The sequence below is a fragment of the Olea europaea genome, chromosome 18 (assembly GCF_002742605.1).
Source record: "Olea europaea var. sylvestris chromosome 18, O_europaea_v1, whole genome shotgun sequence".
NCBI lineage: Eukaryota > Viridiplantae > Streptophyta > Magnoliopsida > Lamiales > Oleaceae > Olea > Olea europaea.
In genome coordinates this window covers 17,501,758-17,518,041 of record NC_036254.1, presented here as the reverse complement: position 1 = coordinate 17,518,041, position 16,284 = coordinate 17,501,758, and the positions used below count along the sequence as shown (strand labels likewise).

The following is a 16,284-nucleotide window of genomic DNA, read 5'->3' as shown; positions in this document are numbered from 1 at the left end:
TATGAATTTATAAAATAAATAAATAAATAATCAAAATTCGACAAATAAGATTCTTATTATCAAATTTGAAGAATAAGAATTTTATCAAATTCACATTTTTATTTTCAAATGTTCCATCTGTATTAATTTACTAACGGAAAGTTTGAGTTCAAATCAAATCCTAAATTAAAAATAAGAAAATTAAAAAATCAAGAAATTCGAAAATCTAGATTTATTAATTAATTTATTTCATAATAAATAAATAAATCTTGAGGGGGAATTTGTAGATATAAAAATAAAAAAGTAAAAAAAATAAAGAAAATGGATTAGGTTAATTTAAATCATTAGCCCAATTAAATTAAAGTCTACTAAAGTTCACAAAGGCTCATTTTACTTTTTAAATAAATAAACAAATAAATAAAAAATCATAATTACTCAATTATTCATTTGTAATTAAATATAATTGAGTGATTATCAAAATTAGTACAAATTTCCTCCTACAAATAGGACCAATGGTCCATAAGAAAGAGAAGGATGAAAAGCAAGAAAAAGCGAAAGCAAATAAGATAACCACGAAGTGCTGAAGAAATTCTCTGGCCAGAGGAAGATAAGAAATCCTCTCAAGCCTAAACTTACTGAACACAAAAAAGATCAAAATCTTCTTCAAATCAAATTGATTAACGCCAAATCCAAGAAGATCAAAATCTTTTTCAAATGAAATCAAATTCAAGTTCAAGTACCGAATAAGTCAAGTCTCAACAAATCAAATTTTCAATAAATTCTCGATGATCAGGATTCAAGCCATGTAGCCCCTCGTCTTCAAATATTCATATTATTAATCAGAGGATTTTTACAATCTTGTAATTACAAGAAGGTCAACATCACTTGTATTTTATCAAAATACAATTTGTAACGATTTCTGTATTTTAATACATGAAATTCGTCGTATATAAATATTTTGCATAATAACATTGAAAAGCAAAGATGTTTTGTGCTAATTGTCCCTTTAAAAATATATATATTGCTTGATAATCTTAAAAATTTTCTGATTTACTAAATAATCAAATTAAATGAAATAAAATATCACAAAATAATTTTTCAAAATTTCAAATCAAACATATCTTTTAATTTTCTGTTATAATAAACAATTTTTCAAAATAATAAATCATATACGTTTTTAGTTGTTTTAGAACATAGTTTAAAAATAGAAAATAGAAAATGAACTTAAAACTTAAAATTGAAAAGCAAATCAATCGGACCCTTATTTTCGCTCATATTTTTAAATAAATAAGAAAACAACAAACACACAACTTTGACAAAATATTTGCTCATCTCAAATTATGCTAATAGAATATTTAATAAAAAAAAATGTATCATAAAGCAGAATAAGTGTTCATTAATAAAAATTTGACAACGAAAATACCCAAAAAAAAAAAAAAAAAAGCTGAAATACAACTATTGTAATAAACAAAAATTAAACTTTTTTATTGCAATTGAAATATAGCACCATAGAATTCAGTTACCGTTAAGATTTTAAGAAGGTATTGGAAAATCGTGTGAAATAGCAGTGGCAATTGTGTATTTGGACGCAAGTATTAGCCATATTTCATAAATATTCATCACGCCTTACAGGCAATCGCAATGTGGAGATTCAATTCTTGAGACATGAAATTTGACTCATTTTAGGCGCAGTGTACAAACAACTCTTGTTCTCTGGCCTGCTGAGGTACATCCCGCGATTTATCTCCCTCACAAAACTCTAGGGGCGGGACGATAGGGGCCCTCAAGGTTGGAGTTCAAACTTTTATTTTTGTATTTTTTTTCATCAAGTTAATAGTACAATAATACGAGTCCTATACGTGTGAAAGCTGCTTCTCTATATGTCCGATTCTATGTGACACGTGTAACGTACCAACGGCACAGCAAAACAGCTATAATTACCTCCTTCAAATTTCAATTTTACTCGCACAAATTTGCTTTTCAAGAAATACCATAATATATTTATTACGAAACGGTCTTATTTTCAAGAAATTGAGGATTTTGTATATCAAATGGAAGATCGCAAGGAGGTAAACACCTCTCTTTCTGTCGTTCAGAATTCCCTCTTCCGGGCACAATTTCTACTTTGTCTATCAGTTTCCAAGAAACGAATGGTTTAGGCGTATCATTTTCTTGAGTTCTACTTTGATTTACAATTGCATATTTGTTGCTTTCACCTCTTGTGTGGCACTGATTAAATGAAATTCGATTGAAATTCTTGGGATATAGATTTCTATTTGCAATCTAAATTTGCTTGAAGAAATCCGAAAACGAAAAGGTTTATGTGATTCAGTCAAAAATTCTGTACTTTGACTCGTTATCTTAATAAGGGAGGGAAGGAGGAGTTGAAGAAGCTATTATCATTTTTGGTTTCTCTATGTTGAAAATGCGTGAAAGAAATGGATGCTTCACCATTCTTTCTTTCTGAAGAGGATTGGGTTGGTTTGAAAAATTCAGAAATATAAGCTTTCGGAAAAGTCAATTAAACGATAATCACTTCAATTTAATATTAAGATTGACTATTAAACACGACATTGTTTGCTGTATATGTGATGACTTGCTCAAAAATTGAAACAAATGGCTAATTCTTTCTACCTTTTTCCTTGTCATTTAGAAGAATGCACCAAGGCTATCCGTGCCACAATTTGGTGACTGGGACCAGAAGGGAGCAGTGCCAGACTACTCCATGGACTTCTCAAAAATCAGAGAAATGAGGAAGCAAAACAAGAGGGATCCATCGAGAGCCAGTCTTGGAAATGAGGAGGAGCTCATCTCATCGACCGCTAGAGTTTCAGACACAAACAAAAATGACCACCACCACGACTACCATCAAAATCACTCTCCAACTGTACGCTTGCTCTACCATCTTTAAAATAATTTCTTCCTATAGGTTATACCTCGTCTTCATGTTTATGTTAAGTTCAGTTCAGATAATTGCTACGCAGTAAGCATCTACTCCAGTATTGAAATATGTAACTTTTGTGGACACTGGTAGTTTGGACTGGGATAAATCGACAAACCAGTACAGCAACTTTCACAACGGGCTCTCTTGTTTCTTATATAGAATGGAAATGATTTTGCCTGACTACATCATGCACTAAGAAGTGCTAACTAGGCTAAATTTATGACCCTGTGTTTTCTCACCGTGTCAATCAATCATATGTGTGAATAACGTACTCTTCAGGGATAGACTGAGAAGGAAACGTGTCGTCTATTTGGTTCATAAATGACTTTGGCAGATCTCTTAATAAGATAAGCTGGTGATATTGAATGTGGTCCACAGTAAATTGCCATAACAAAAGATAGTAACGCTATTCGTAGTGAAAACTATCGACGGTCACATTACGTGGTATACATATGTCAGGTTGTTATTTAATACATAGTTTTTATTGTCTTACGCATCAAATAACATGTCATGTATGTCGACTATCGATAATCTTCACTATAAATAGCATTATTCCACCAGATAAGGGAGCAACTTGTTGCAGAAATAACGAGGAAAGTCTTTAAGTCTCCAAAATCCTATTTCAACCGGACCACATTAAAGTAAATACAGGTGGTGCACATGCAATGACTGTTGTGAGCCATCTAAAATAGATGAAAATTGCAACTTATGTTGGCTTTATATTCGGCAGTCCCTTTAGTGGGTAACCCTGAATTTTCAAGAAACTGATTTATTCGTACATTTTTTCCAAGATGCATGTCTAGCTAATATGTCAGCTTCTTTTGCTCTCTTCGTAAATCGTTAATTGGCGATCGTTCTAATTATATTTTATGTTAATTCTCCGACAGTCGAGAAGGAGCTTCTTCAGCTACTTCAACTGCTGCGTGAAGGCTTGACGTTTATGGAGCAATTTGGGGCATTTTGTTATGACTTCTATTTTGACAATGCTACATGATGTTGGTTTTTTTCTATGTTTTGAACAAGTTTGTATTGATCCGATTGTTTATTTTATGTAGTTAACCCTTCTGCTCTGCTTGCCTTGCTAAATCCTGCTAGGTGTTTCTTACCTTGTGCAGAAAGTTTAATCCTTCTACTCTCATTTTGTGTTGAAGAAGATCGTTAACGACGTAATTGAACCTATTATTTCAAAAAATTCATTTTTCCTCAAATTCATTTACAAGTCATATAATTTTAGATGTAAATGTAAATCTTTTTCTTATTTTTAACCACATATTCTTCAAAAATCACTATTGTAAATTTATTTTTACCAAAAATGGGCTCAAACATAAACTAAATATTGGAGTTTTGGTCCTACGCTGGGATGTGTCATTTGAGGAACTGAACTTTTAGCAACATTTAAGTTGGGTGACTAAATTTTAATTTATCTCTATTGGATCACTAACTTTAATTTAGTTTCAATTGGGTCATTGAATTTCACTTTTGTCTCAAATTTCACCACTCTATCATGTGTCATCTCCCAAATCTGAAAGGCATTATAAGTTTCGTTAAGTGATTGCAATAGGCTCAAGCCATTTGCTGGCTTGCTAGGCGGGATCTTGGGGGCTCTTGCAAGTCCGTTAGCGGCTAGCCTAGATGGCTGCTTTTGCAGCCAATTTGATGGCACGTGTAGAGAGCAAGTGCAATCAAATCAAGTTCAACCAAATGCTTGAATGTGAAATTCAAATTTTATTTTATTTTTTTTATTTCAAAATGTAAAAATAAAATGTTTATTTTTTATTTTATTTCATTTTTTTTATGGGGAGAGCAGCTGACGAGTTTGTTCAGCTTAAAGGTTGAACCTCAACCTTAAGGGTCCTCCACCGCCCCTGCCTTGGAGTATCGTGAGGGAGGTAAATCGCAGATTATGCCTCCAAGGGTATAGGGTGAAAGGCTGCTTGTACACTTGCACTTACCCAAGAGTCAAATCCATATTTCAGGATTCGAACCCTTGACGCAGTAACCTCAAGCAAAGCTGGATTTCTCCACCCTCCCCTTTTACCACTTGGAGATGTGCCGTGAGGGCAACGAGTTTGTTCAGCTTGCTCCACTAATAGGCGAGTCAAGCTTTAAAATTTATGAGCAAGTACTTTCATTTTATCTAACTTTTAATAAAAAAGGGAATGAGGATCTACCATTCATACAATAGTAAATGAATCTAATTTTACTATGCATTATGTTATTTTTTATTTTCCATTTCGTTTATATCAAATAAATGTTCTTCTACACATCATCCCACTAACATTAAAAAAATAATTATGTCAAATAAATATTCTTCCACACATCATGTCACTACCATTAAAAAAATAATAATAATTTTAGTAAATATAAACTTCCATGAGCAAAAAAAAAAAGTCTCTTCACACATGAACTTTAAAAAAAAATAAAAATAAACTCTCTACACAGTGCAGAGAGATAGCAAACAATGTGCGGAGTAAAAAAAAGAAGAAAATAACTCTCCACTTAGTGCGGAGAGTTAGCACTCTCTCCGTACAGTGCAAAATAAAACAAAAAATCTCTTCACAGTGCAGAGAGATGGCAAACACCATGGCAAAACTTTACGCACAGTGCGGAGAAATTGCATTCTGTACGAAAACTGTCCTCACAAAGTGTGGACTCTCCGTACAGTGTGGAGTAAAAAAAACAAAAATTCGCACGGTACGGAGAGTTGGCAAACTCTCCGTACAGTGCGAAGTTTAAAAAAAAAATTCTGCATAGTGACTGTCACGCGCATTGCACGAATTTTGCATTTATCGAATTTTTATTAGTGTATGCATTTTAATTTTTTGGAAAGTTTTTCGAGCTATATCTAGTAATATTCCATGATATAGGAAAATAATTGCAAATTATTTTTACAATTGCATAACAGTATTGTGTCATTGAGAAAAAACATACTTATATATTTCACACTTGAATAAGAAATATACGAGATTATACATATTATTTTGTTTTTATTCTTTGACAGTATTGATATGATTGAGTTGAATATGAATATTATATTTCCAAATTTTTTGTAATTCAATATTGGAAAATTGAAGATTGAGCACCATATTCATATGTATTTATATTTTGTGCTTCATATATATTTAATATTTATTTTATACTTATGTTGAAAAAATAAAAATATGAAAATTTTTTGAAATTCGGTTTGATAAGTGAATGTACGGTACTCTGCATTCTTGATATTTGTAAGTGCAAAATCGGTATATAAAAATACAATAAGTTGCAAATACGGTAAGTTGCAAATACGCTAAGCTGTAAATACGATAAGGTGAAAATACGGTAAGTTGTTTGCAAATACGGTAAGCTGCATATATGGATTTATAATTTGTTATAAATGTATAAAATTTATTTAATATTGAATTTCTTAAGTATTTAATGTTGTAATTCAATATTGTTTCCTTTTTTATATTGTATTTTCGAGAATTAAAAAAAACGTGGTTATGAAATTATTAATTTTTAAATGTATTTTTTTGTTGAAGATAAAAATAATTTTTTTTATGTTATTTGTAAAAAAAAATTATTGTAATTTTATTAGCGTAATAAAATTTTATTTATGGTGATTAACAAATATTCTTTCACACATGCATCATACCAACAATATTAGAAAATAATTTTAATATATATAAACTCCATAAGACAAAAAAAATCTCTGCACATGAACAAAAAAAGACTTTGCAAAGTGCGGAGAGATGACAAACTATATCTCCGCACAGTGTGAAGAAAAAAACAAAAACTCTCGGGACTTTATTTGCAAGTTCCAAGATGCATTTTCTCAAATAATTTTTGAGCAATACATTTAACACTTTAATTTATGGCCTACAACCCAAAAATATAATTTAATTGAAAATTGTATCCGCTTCTAACATTCAAGAGTTGTTATCAAGCAAATGTAAAATATTGAATTTGGGTGGTACCGTAGAGCCTCCATTTGTGAAAGCAATGCCATGTTACTATCAATATCCTCTTCTTTGCACAACTCACATATTTTTTAATTGTACGAATCACAAGAAAGCTCATTTCCAATACCATAAATATGATTTGCATAAATTAAGCAGTGACTGGAATTTAAAGAAGACATAGTTGATTTTGAGCCATGTTTTTCAACTCTGTTTCGTTATATATACGAAAAATTTACAATCTTGAAATTTAATTTGTAATTAAGGAATTTGAAAACAACTCTTCGCACTGTGCGGAGAGTTTTTTCTCTCTGTACTGTGCGGAGAACTGGTTTGTCATCTCTCCGCACTGTGTGTAGAGTTTTTTTTACTCCGTACTGTACGAAAAGTTTGCCAACTCTCAACATATGGTTCAACTCTCTCCACACTGTACGAAGAGAATTTTTTCTCTCTGCACTTTTTTGTTACTCCGCACATGGTTCAACTCTTTACGCACTGTGCAAAAAGTTTTTTTCTCTCCGCACTGTGCGAAGAGTTTTGCCATGATGCCGACCAAATCTCCGCACAGTGCGAAGAGTTTTTTTTTTACTCTCTGTACCGTGCGGAGAGTTGGTTTGTCATTTTTTCGCACTGTGCGGAAAGATTTATTTATTTTTTACTCCGTACTGTGCAAGGAGTTTGTCAACTCTCCGCACATGGTTCAACTCTCTTCACACTGTGCGGAGAGATATTTTTCTCTCCACACCTTTTTTTATTTTTTATTTTTATTCCGCACTTGGTTAAACTCTCTCCGCACTGTGTAGAGGTTTTTTTTTCCCAATTTTACAATATTGAATTAAACAAAATTTAGAAATATAATATTCAGATTTAATTTAATCATATCAATACTATCAAAGAATACAAGCAAAATAGTTTATATATTTCTTATTCAAGCATGAAATATACAAGTATATTTTTTCTAGATAATATACTGTTATGCAATTGTAAAAATAATTTACAATTATTTTCTCAAATTATGGAAATATTTTTAGATATTACTTCAAAAACTAAAATTCATACACTAATAAAAATACGATAAATACAAAATTTGCGTAACGCACGTGATAGCAACTAATCATTGTTATATGGTGGAACATAGAGATTACTTGAAAATCATGTTAACAACTAAACAATTTTCGTCAATTTGGTGGACAATTGATGATATAATGTAACATAGGGTGAAATTAAAATTAAAATTAATTGAAGAATAATACCTCAACGGAAATAATTAGAGGTTTAATGACTTAATTAAGGTTTCACTGAAAGTCCAATGATCGCAGATGATTTTTTTCAGAAATAGGTTAATTATAAGGCCGAAAGTGTGTGGAGAGCTGTCTATTTTGTATTGTCTTTACTAGTTAGAGTTGAACGTGCACCACATATAAATCTAAAAATTTTTATAAGTGTCGTAAACGTGGTTACTAGACTCGACCCGGACAAGGTACCGGATCTCAGGTTACCGGTTGAACTGGTGGGTCACTGCATAAAAATCTATAAAAAAATTAAAAGTATAAAATTTTTTAGGCAAAATTATATATATTTTTTAAAGTTATTTTTCACTAATTATTTAGGTCTACAAAATGAAGTAAACGGTTGAACTAAAGTTTTTTTTTAATAAAAATCACTTTTAGAAAACCTATATAATATATATGATTCTTGTTGCACATAAAAAATGTTAAACTACTCTACTACAATGGTCAAGGTTCAAATCCATGGATTTTCAAAATTTTAAGGGAAAATTTCATAAGTAAGAGTTTAAGTTTCAACATTTCAAAATCAAGAAAGCAAGATTCAAACTTCAAAAATTAGATTTTTATTAAAATTTATTTATGATCTAATTAATTAATTATTTTATTGATTAAATATATTTAGATCACATATCTATACAATTTGGTTACAAATTAATAATTTAATTACTCATTTATTATTTTTTGATCATAAATCATAAATTTTATGTTTTAAATTATCTTACGATCACAATTCTTGTAGGTCACAGTTTGTTAATCAATCATAAATCAAAAAATTAATTAGTCATAGATTAATTTTTAGTCACAACTTATTTCTTGGTCACAAATCAAAAATTTTATAAGTCACATATTACTTTTCAATCATAATAAAAAAATTTATAGGACACATATCACAAATATTATAGGTTACAACTTATTAGACAACAACAAATTATTAATTTTTTAGGTCACATATTATCTCTTGATCACAACTTATCTTTTTCATCGGTTACATATTGTTTATTAGTCACAGATTAACTAATTCAGTGATCACAATCAATCAAATAATCTGTGACCACCACCAACACTTACGACTACCACTTCAACGATGTCTCCAACACCACCACCACCACAGTCACCGCCAAAACCATCACCACATTGATCATAAATTAATTAATTTATTGGTCACAACTTTCAATCAACCTATAAAATCGTCACAAACACTCACACCCCATTCCACCACTCCAAAACACTGAACAATCGCTAACCACCACTAGCGACGTTGCCCACCACCACCATTGATGACATCACCACCACTACAACACCAATAGCACCCACTAGGCCACGCCACAACATCAATAGCACCCACTAGGCCACGCCCTATCCCACCACTCCAAAGTATCACACCACAACCAACAACCACCAATGAAGTCGCCCGTCGCCACCACCATCACGACGAACGCCGCACAGACAGTGACACTGAGGCACTGCACACCAACATACCACCACCACACTGCAACTGCCAGATCTACCACCATGGCCACCACTATAAAGCCGCCACCACACAAAACACCACTCAAAATCGCCACCACATAAACACCACCCAAATTCGCCACCTCACAAACATCATCACAGCCACCATACAAAACACCACAGCCATCACCACAAAATCTCCACCATACAAAAACCTGTGAAGAGTTGCCGGAGTGAGATGGTAGATTTGCTTCGCAAATATTGGTTTGTCGACACCTAATCAAGAACCACAAATCACAACCCACAATATTTGTCTAATATCGTCGATCAATATAGTCGTGGTATTGTGCAGATCTAAAGCTTGTTGAGCGACGACGACGACGGAAAAGAGAAAGTGAGGGATAGAGAGAGATGAGCGAGGGAGAGGAAAAAGATGGGGGGTTGCGTCTTTTGCTGGGTAGTAGCTAGGGTTTTTTTTTGGTAATTAGTTTATTTAAATAATTAATAAAAAAATCTGATTTTTGAAATGTCAAACTTCCCATCTGGTTTAGTAGTTTTGAATAATTAAAATATCATTTTGTGTAACTTCCACAAATTTTAAAAGGCAAATTTGAAAAACCAGTAAATCGGGCTGACGGTTTTATATTAAAATTTGCGATTTTTCAGCCAAAGCCGATTTTTGATCGAGCCCAGTGCATTCATATTAAATTAATCTCCTCGGCCCGGACAAGAGCTTGGGTCACTGATTTTTCGGCCTGATCAATCAGTGCGGGCAGGGTTTTATAACTATACATGTAAAAGTAATAATTGAGATGATAGGTCTTGATGATACAATATAACAAAGGGTGAAATTAAAATTAATTGAAGAATAATAACCCGACAAAAATAGTTTGAATTCTAATCACTTAATTAAGGTTCACTGAAAGTCTAGTGATCACAAATGAATTTTTTCTTAATTGGTTAAAATTAGGAATATCGATCCGTCTCACTGGCTCAAGTGACCCATGGCTCGGCTCAGAAAATGTCGAGTCGACTTGGCTCACTGCTTGTTGGAACGAATGTCTGCTCGCACTCAAGCTGGCCCGTGTATAATTGTCTTTGTAAAATGGCAACCTTACCTTCTATGCCATAAAAACAGCCTTTTTACAAAGACAACCATCCGTAGTCGCCTTTCAAAAGTCAACTTTAAAAAAAATTAAATTTTAAGAAAAAAATAAGCGTAGCTCAACTCGGCTCGAAAAGACTCGAGCTAGCCCCATTTTTTCGACGAGAATTAGCTCGACTCAGTCGAACTGCACTCGAGCTATAAACTTTGGCTCTCGAGCCGGCTCAACTCAGCTCGTTTACATTCGTAGTTAAAATTAAAAGTCAAAAGTGTGTGAAGATCTGTCTATTTCGTACTTTGTCTTTACAAGTCAGAGTTGAACATGCATTGCACGTTATTTTAAAATATTTTATAAGTGCTGTAAAAGTAATATTTTATATGGTAGGCCTGATTTTGATCTAATGCGGCATAAACAGAATATGGAAGAAAACAAAATTTATGATATAAATGTAAAAGAAGAAAGTAGTGCTCTCAAAACTCAACCTCTATGAATCAAAATTTTTGTGATAATGAAATACTACAAATGAGAAACATTTTGTACTACATTTGGTACATAAAAATTAATTATTAATACATGAATAAAAATAAATTCATGTAGGTCAAGATTCGTTAAGTCAAAATTCATTGAGTTTAAATTAATATGAATGTTAATTATTTGAGAATTAATAACGTGAAATTCATATATAACCAAGATTTTTTGTTACTTATCTTATTGAAAAATGAAAAGGAAAGTATTTTTGAGGTGATTGAATTATAGTATGGTTAGAATCATTCAAAAAATGATTTTCACTTGATGTGATATTTAATATATTATAGATATTTATTTTCCTGCTTGTATAACCTTAAAGCGTAAAATTATTCATCTTATTAAATTTAATGAATACTCCGAAAATTGATATGAATATGCCCAAATATAATAGAAAATGTTGAAGATCCAAGTACCCATGACAAGTATGCATAATTTTTCCCCCTTCTAAAACACAGATTAAAATAAATAACTAGACAATATAATATAAAATTGTAATTCTAAACCGATATTAACTGATATTTTCTTCATGAAAAAGACCAGAATATTGAGGTCCTCAAGCTTGTATGAAGAAATAGCTAATAAATCACCAACCACAAAAATTGACTTTTAATCCATCTCCAGTTTATGTGGCAATGAAATCCCGCACCCTATAATTGGTGATCATAACAAAAATACAATTCTACACCAATTGTAGAACGTGAACTTTATTATCACCTAGACTAATATTGAATATCACTAATAATCTATAACACCATTTAACACATTGTGGACCTCATTTTGAATGCATAGCCCCGCCTAGATTTTATGACATATGGCGCTGTCTAGCACAACTTTTCATTAGAAAAGTTACCGTTGGCAGTGAAGATACCACCGTTGGCAGCCGCAATGTTTGACCCACTCTCTCACAGGTGGGTCCTGTCTGACCAAATAACGGTCAAATTATTATTGAAACTCTGGAAAAGAAGCTGCACCAGGCATGTTCATGATTATATGTGTGACATCAATGCTACCACTATATTGTCAAATAAACAATAAGATTATAACTATTTAGTTGAGTCGCATTTGGACTCCAACCATTAGAGTTTTAACAAGGTTAAGAAAGATGGTCCAAGAGTGCGGCATGACCATTGATCGGAAGTGTCCTCCATAAGGTCTTATGGGTGATTTTAACGACACAGTTCAAAGTTACTTAGCTATAGGCAGTGTTTTAAAATGTACGCATATGTAAAGTATGTGTGTAATAATGTGGTCAACCAATTCCATTGACCGTACATATGCGCTTAAAAGAAAAAAATGCACATGCATTTGTGTTAAAAAATGTAATCAAATTAGCCTAGCAAAGTCCAACCCATTTTTATAGTTTAAATAAAAAAATGCAAATTTAGCCTAACAAATATCAAATGAGCTCAAATCATCGACGCCCATGAATTAAAGAGAACAATACATTTATCAGGTTTTAACTATATTCCATTTAGTATAAAGAAAAAAGGTTTAATATTTCAGAAGTTAGGGATTCCTAAAATTAAGGATTCAGTTCCCATCTCGAATCGAACTCTTTAAAATACAAATTGATCATCAAAAAGAGAGAAAAGCTAGAGAGATCTATCATATTCTCGATCACCACAGTCGAAATTTGGCTGTTTAAGAATAATTTGACTATTGAGGCAATCTCCAGCGCTGCACCAAATTTTGCACCATTTTCACTAAATTTTGCACCAAACTAAAATTTATCTCCAACTATTACACCAAATGAACAGTGTTTAATCATTTTATTCTCATTTTATTCTTAATAATTTATTTATTTGAAATATTATTTATTTATTTATTTTACAAATAAATAAATTACTAAATAAATAATTACGTTAAATTAAAGAAAAGATTAAATTCATTAATAAATATAAAGAACATAGTACAATTAGTAAAAATAATACAAAAATGAAAATATTAAATTATGCATTTAAAATATAGTGCAATGCATTTCGAATTTGGACATTGTTATATTATGAAGTCAAAATATCATTACAATTTAATTCTCAAAACTCGTATGTTTTTCCTACTAATGATCGATTAATGTATGTTTGTCATTTTTTAATATATGTCGTGTTAATTTTAAATAATCGTGTTTGTTATATTTTAATTTTTTTTGTATTCTTATTTTAATTAATTCATTAATTATTATTTTTTACATTTAAATTTTATTTTAAATGTAGATGATGATGATGATAATAATAATAATAATAATAATAATAATAATAATAATAATAATAATAATAATAATTTATTGTATTAAAAAATATATAGTATAAATGACACAAATACCCTTAATCAATTTATTTGGGAAATAAAAATAAATGGTAAAAATGACTTTTGACCATTTGCACCAAAATTGTGCAATGGTTGGTGTTGCATTGGAGTTGTTTTGCACCATTTTTCGGTGCATTTTGGTGTTTTTGGGAAGCATTGGAAATGGCCTAAGGTCACAAATTAGAAGCTATCGTCATAGTATATCAAAATTTTTGAAAGTGACGACTACCATTGTAGAGTTGCTTTATTGTACTGTTAGCGAAGGGCTTCGAGTTAGATTTGAAGGGTTTTGAAGTCACAATTGGTGGTGGCTAACATTGAATTGTTGATGTATCTTCCTACTTTTGAATTTATGGAATGATATTGAAGATTCAATTGTGACTTGCTAGGACGAAAATTGAAGAGCTCCATTAGCCTATAAAATGTGATACTGAAAAGATCTATTGGCCTATAAACTATGAGTAGCGAAGAAAATCGAAAAGAGTCATTGTTACATGTGATATTGATCCAATAGTTTGTGGCCAGTTTTCTGTGATATATATCTATTGATATGGATCTATGACCTATATGCTATGAATGATACATGTGAATTGTTATATTGATCCAAAGACCTGTAATCAGTTCTCTTCAATTTGTGACCTATAGACATTGATCTGTTACACATGCAATATGACGTGTAACTTATGAATTATTACTTGTTACCTGTAACATATGTACTGTGATATGTGAACTTAAATCAGTGACCTTTTATTAGTGTACAAAGACATGTGACATTTGATTTGTGATCAATTAATATTGATCTGTGACATATACAATATAATTTGTTACCTGTGAAGTGTAACATGTGAACATAAATCAGCTATCTGTGAGCTATGCACACAAGGACGGATGCAGACATTTGAAGTTAAGAGGGTACAATCAAACTAGAGAAAAAATTGGAATCTTTCATTTGAAAATTTACATCCAAAAAAATATAACCCATGTAATTTTACTTCCAAAAATTTACATGGGTATGACTTTTTCGGATGTAAAATTTCAAAAAAATTTGATGTCATATCCCATGTAAATTTTTTTAATAAAATGATGCAAATTATATTGAAAATTTGTATCGCAAAAAATAATAATAATTAAAGTTTGTTAAAGAAAATACGAGTTATACTTATCTTTTTAAGAAGCACGTTTGACGCATTTTTAACTATTTTCGATATTTGTTTGGACCATTAGGTATATCTGTGATATAGTTCTCGAAATGAGCTTCAAGATGACATAGGCGTTTGTGGATTTGGCTAGTGTATGATTGTCGAAGAATTTTTAAGTTAGTATGTTATTGAAATTCTGAAAATATTAGTTTGGATGACTTACTTGATAAGCTGTAACATTTATTACGATTGGTCGTTTTAAGCACCATTAACAACTAGAAAATTAGGTCTTGATCACTTCAAAATGATATTAAGAATACAATATTTCGATTTCATTTGACGTCTCATAATGACTTCGAAAATTGAAACAAAAACATAAAAATTTGAAAAAGAAAAGAGGAAAAAAAAAAGGAAGAAAAAGCCCAAAGTTGGGGTCATCCCTGTGTCTGCGCCTATATGGACAATGACTTGTGATATGTGACATGTAACAATGCACATTGAATTTTGCCAACTGAATTATGACTTGTGACATAGGACCAATTACTTGTGCAAATGAACGTGTGATGTGACTAGTAACATTTAACAATTCGAATAACTTATCTATACTAATGACAACAAATAAAAACCATCCCAAAATCTCACCACCACCACCATTTGCGAAACACCAACAACAACCAATAAAAATTACCATCACTCCATCACCACCACTATCGCCACCACAACCAACAACTAAACCCTTTTGCACAATAAATTAATTATACATCAAAATATTTAGTAGGAATATTTTATGCAACAGAATCCATCTCCGACAATCAAAACAACCACCACCACTTCATCACTATATGAAATAATTATATAGATGGGATGGCATAAAGTAACAAAATTAGTCATTTCCAAGTTTATATTTTTGATATAAAAGTGAATGTATAGAGAGCACTACAACTGTACATTTTTTGTTCTAAATTCCATTTGAATATATAGAAAGCCCTATAATTGCACCAACACCACCCTTCATCACCTACAAAATTCCAAGTTAACAGAATTCGGCAAAGTGGTTATTGTACATTTTTGGTTCTAAAAGTAAACTTGGAAACAACCAAAATAAACAGGGACACCACCACCAAAAACCAAAACCCTCTCATAGATACACCACCACCACTCCATAAAATTAATTACATATCAGCACCAGCACGTGCAGCGTCGTCGATTCATTGTTGAAATTAGGGTTCTTTATTGCATGAAGAATTAGGATGCATTCACTAGTCACTGTCATCGCGATCGTCGCTGCTTTGTGCCATCGTCGGTGATTGTTGTGTTTCCTTTAGATTGTGGCATAAAATATAGTGCTTATTTGATAGGGATTTTAATAATTGATTTTTTTATCATTATAGATAAAGTGGATCTTACCTGTGAGAGAAGAACTCAAAAATGACGACTGAAATATTGAAATAACGGTTAAAAATTGATTTTAATTGACTTAAAATTTAAACGAAACAAACTCATAGAGAGTGAAGAGTGATGAAAGAAGGAGAAGAGGGAGAAAGTGTATGTATAATTAATTTTTTATTGATTAATAATAATATACTTATTTAATAAATATTAATTAATTAA

The 16,284-nt window shown here is 31.3% G+C and overlaps 1 protein-coding gene across 2 annotated transcripts; it reads left to right on the top strand.

The window, feature by feature from the left end:
- The first annotated feature begins 1,926 nt into the window (after positions 1-1,926).
- LOC111367641 lies at positions 1,927-3,994 on the top strand. 2 transcript variants are annotated; one of them, XM_022988626.1, is made up of 3 exons: positions 1,927-2,048; positions 2,633-2,866; positions 3,811-3,994. In XM_022988626.1, the coding sequence occupies exons 1-3, from the start codon at positions 2,031-2,033 to the stop codon at positions 3,856-3,858; spliced, it is 300 nt and encodes a 99-aa protein (XP_022844394.1). In that variant the 5' UTR covers positions 1,927-2,030; the 3' UTR covers positions 3,859-3,994. The 2 variants fall into 2 exon arrangements, with proteins under 2 accessions (XP_022844394.1, XP_022844395.1); XM_022988627.1 differs by having other exon boundaries at positions 1,932-2,048; positions 2,636-2,866.
- Positions 3,995-16,284: the final 12,290 nt, after the last annotated feature.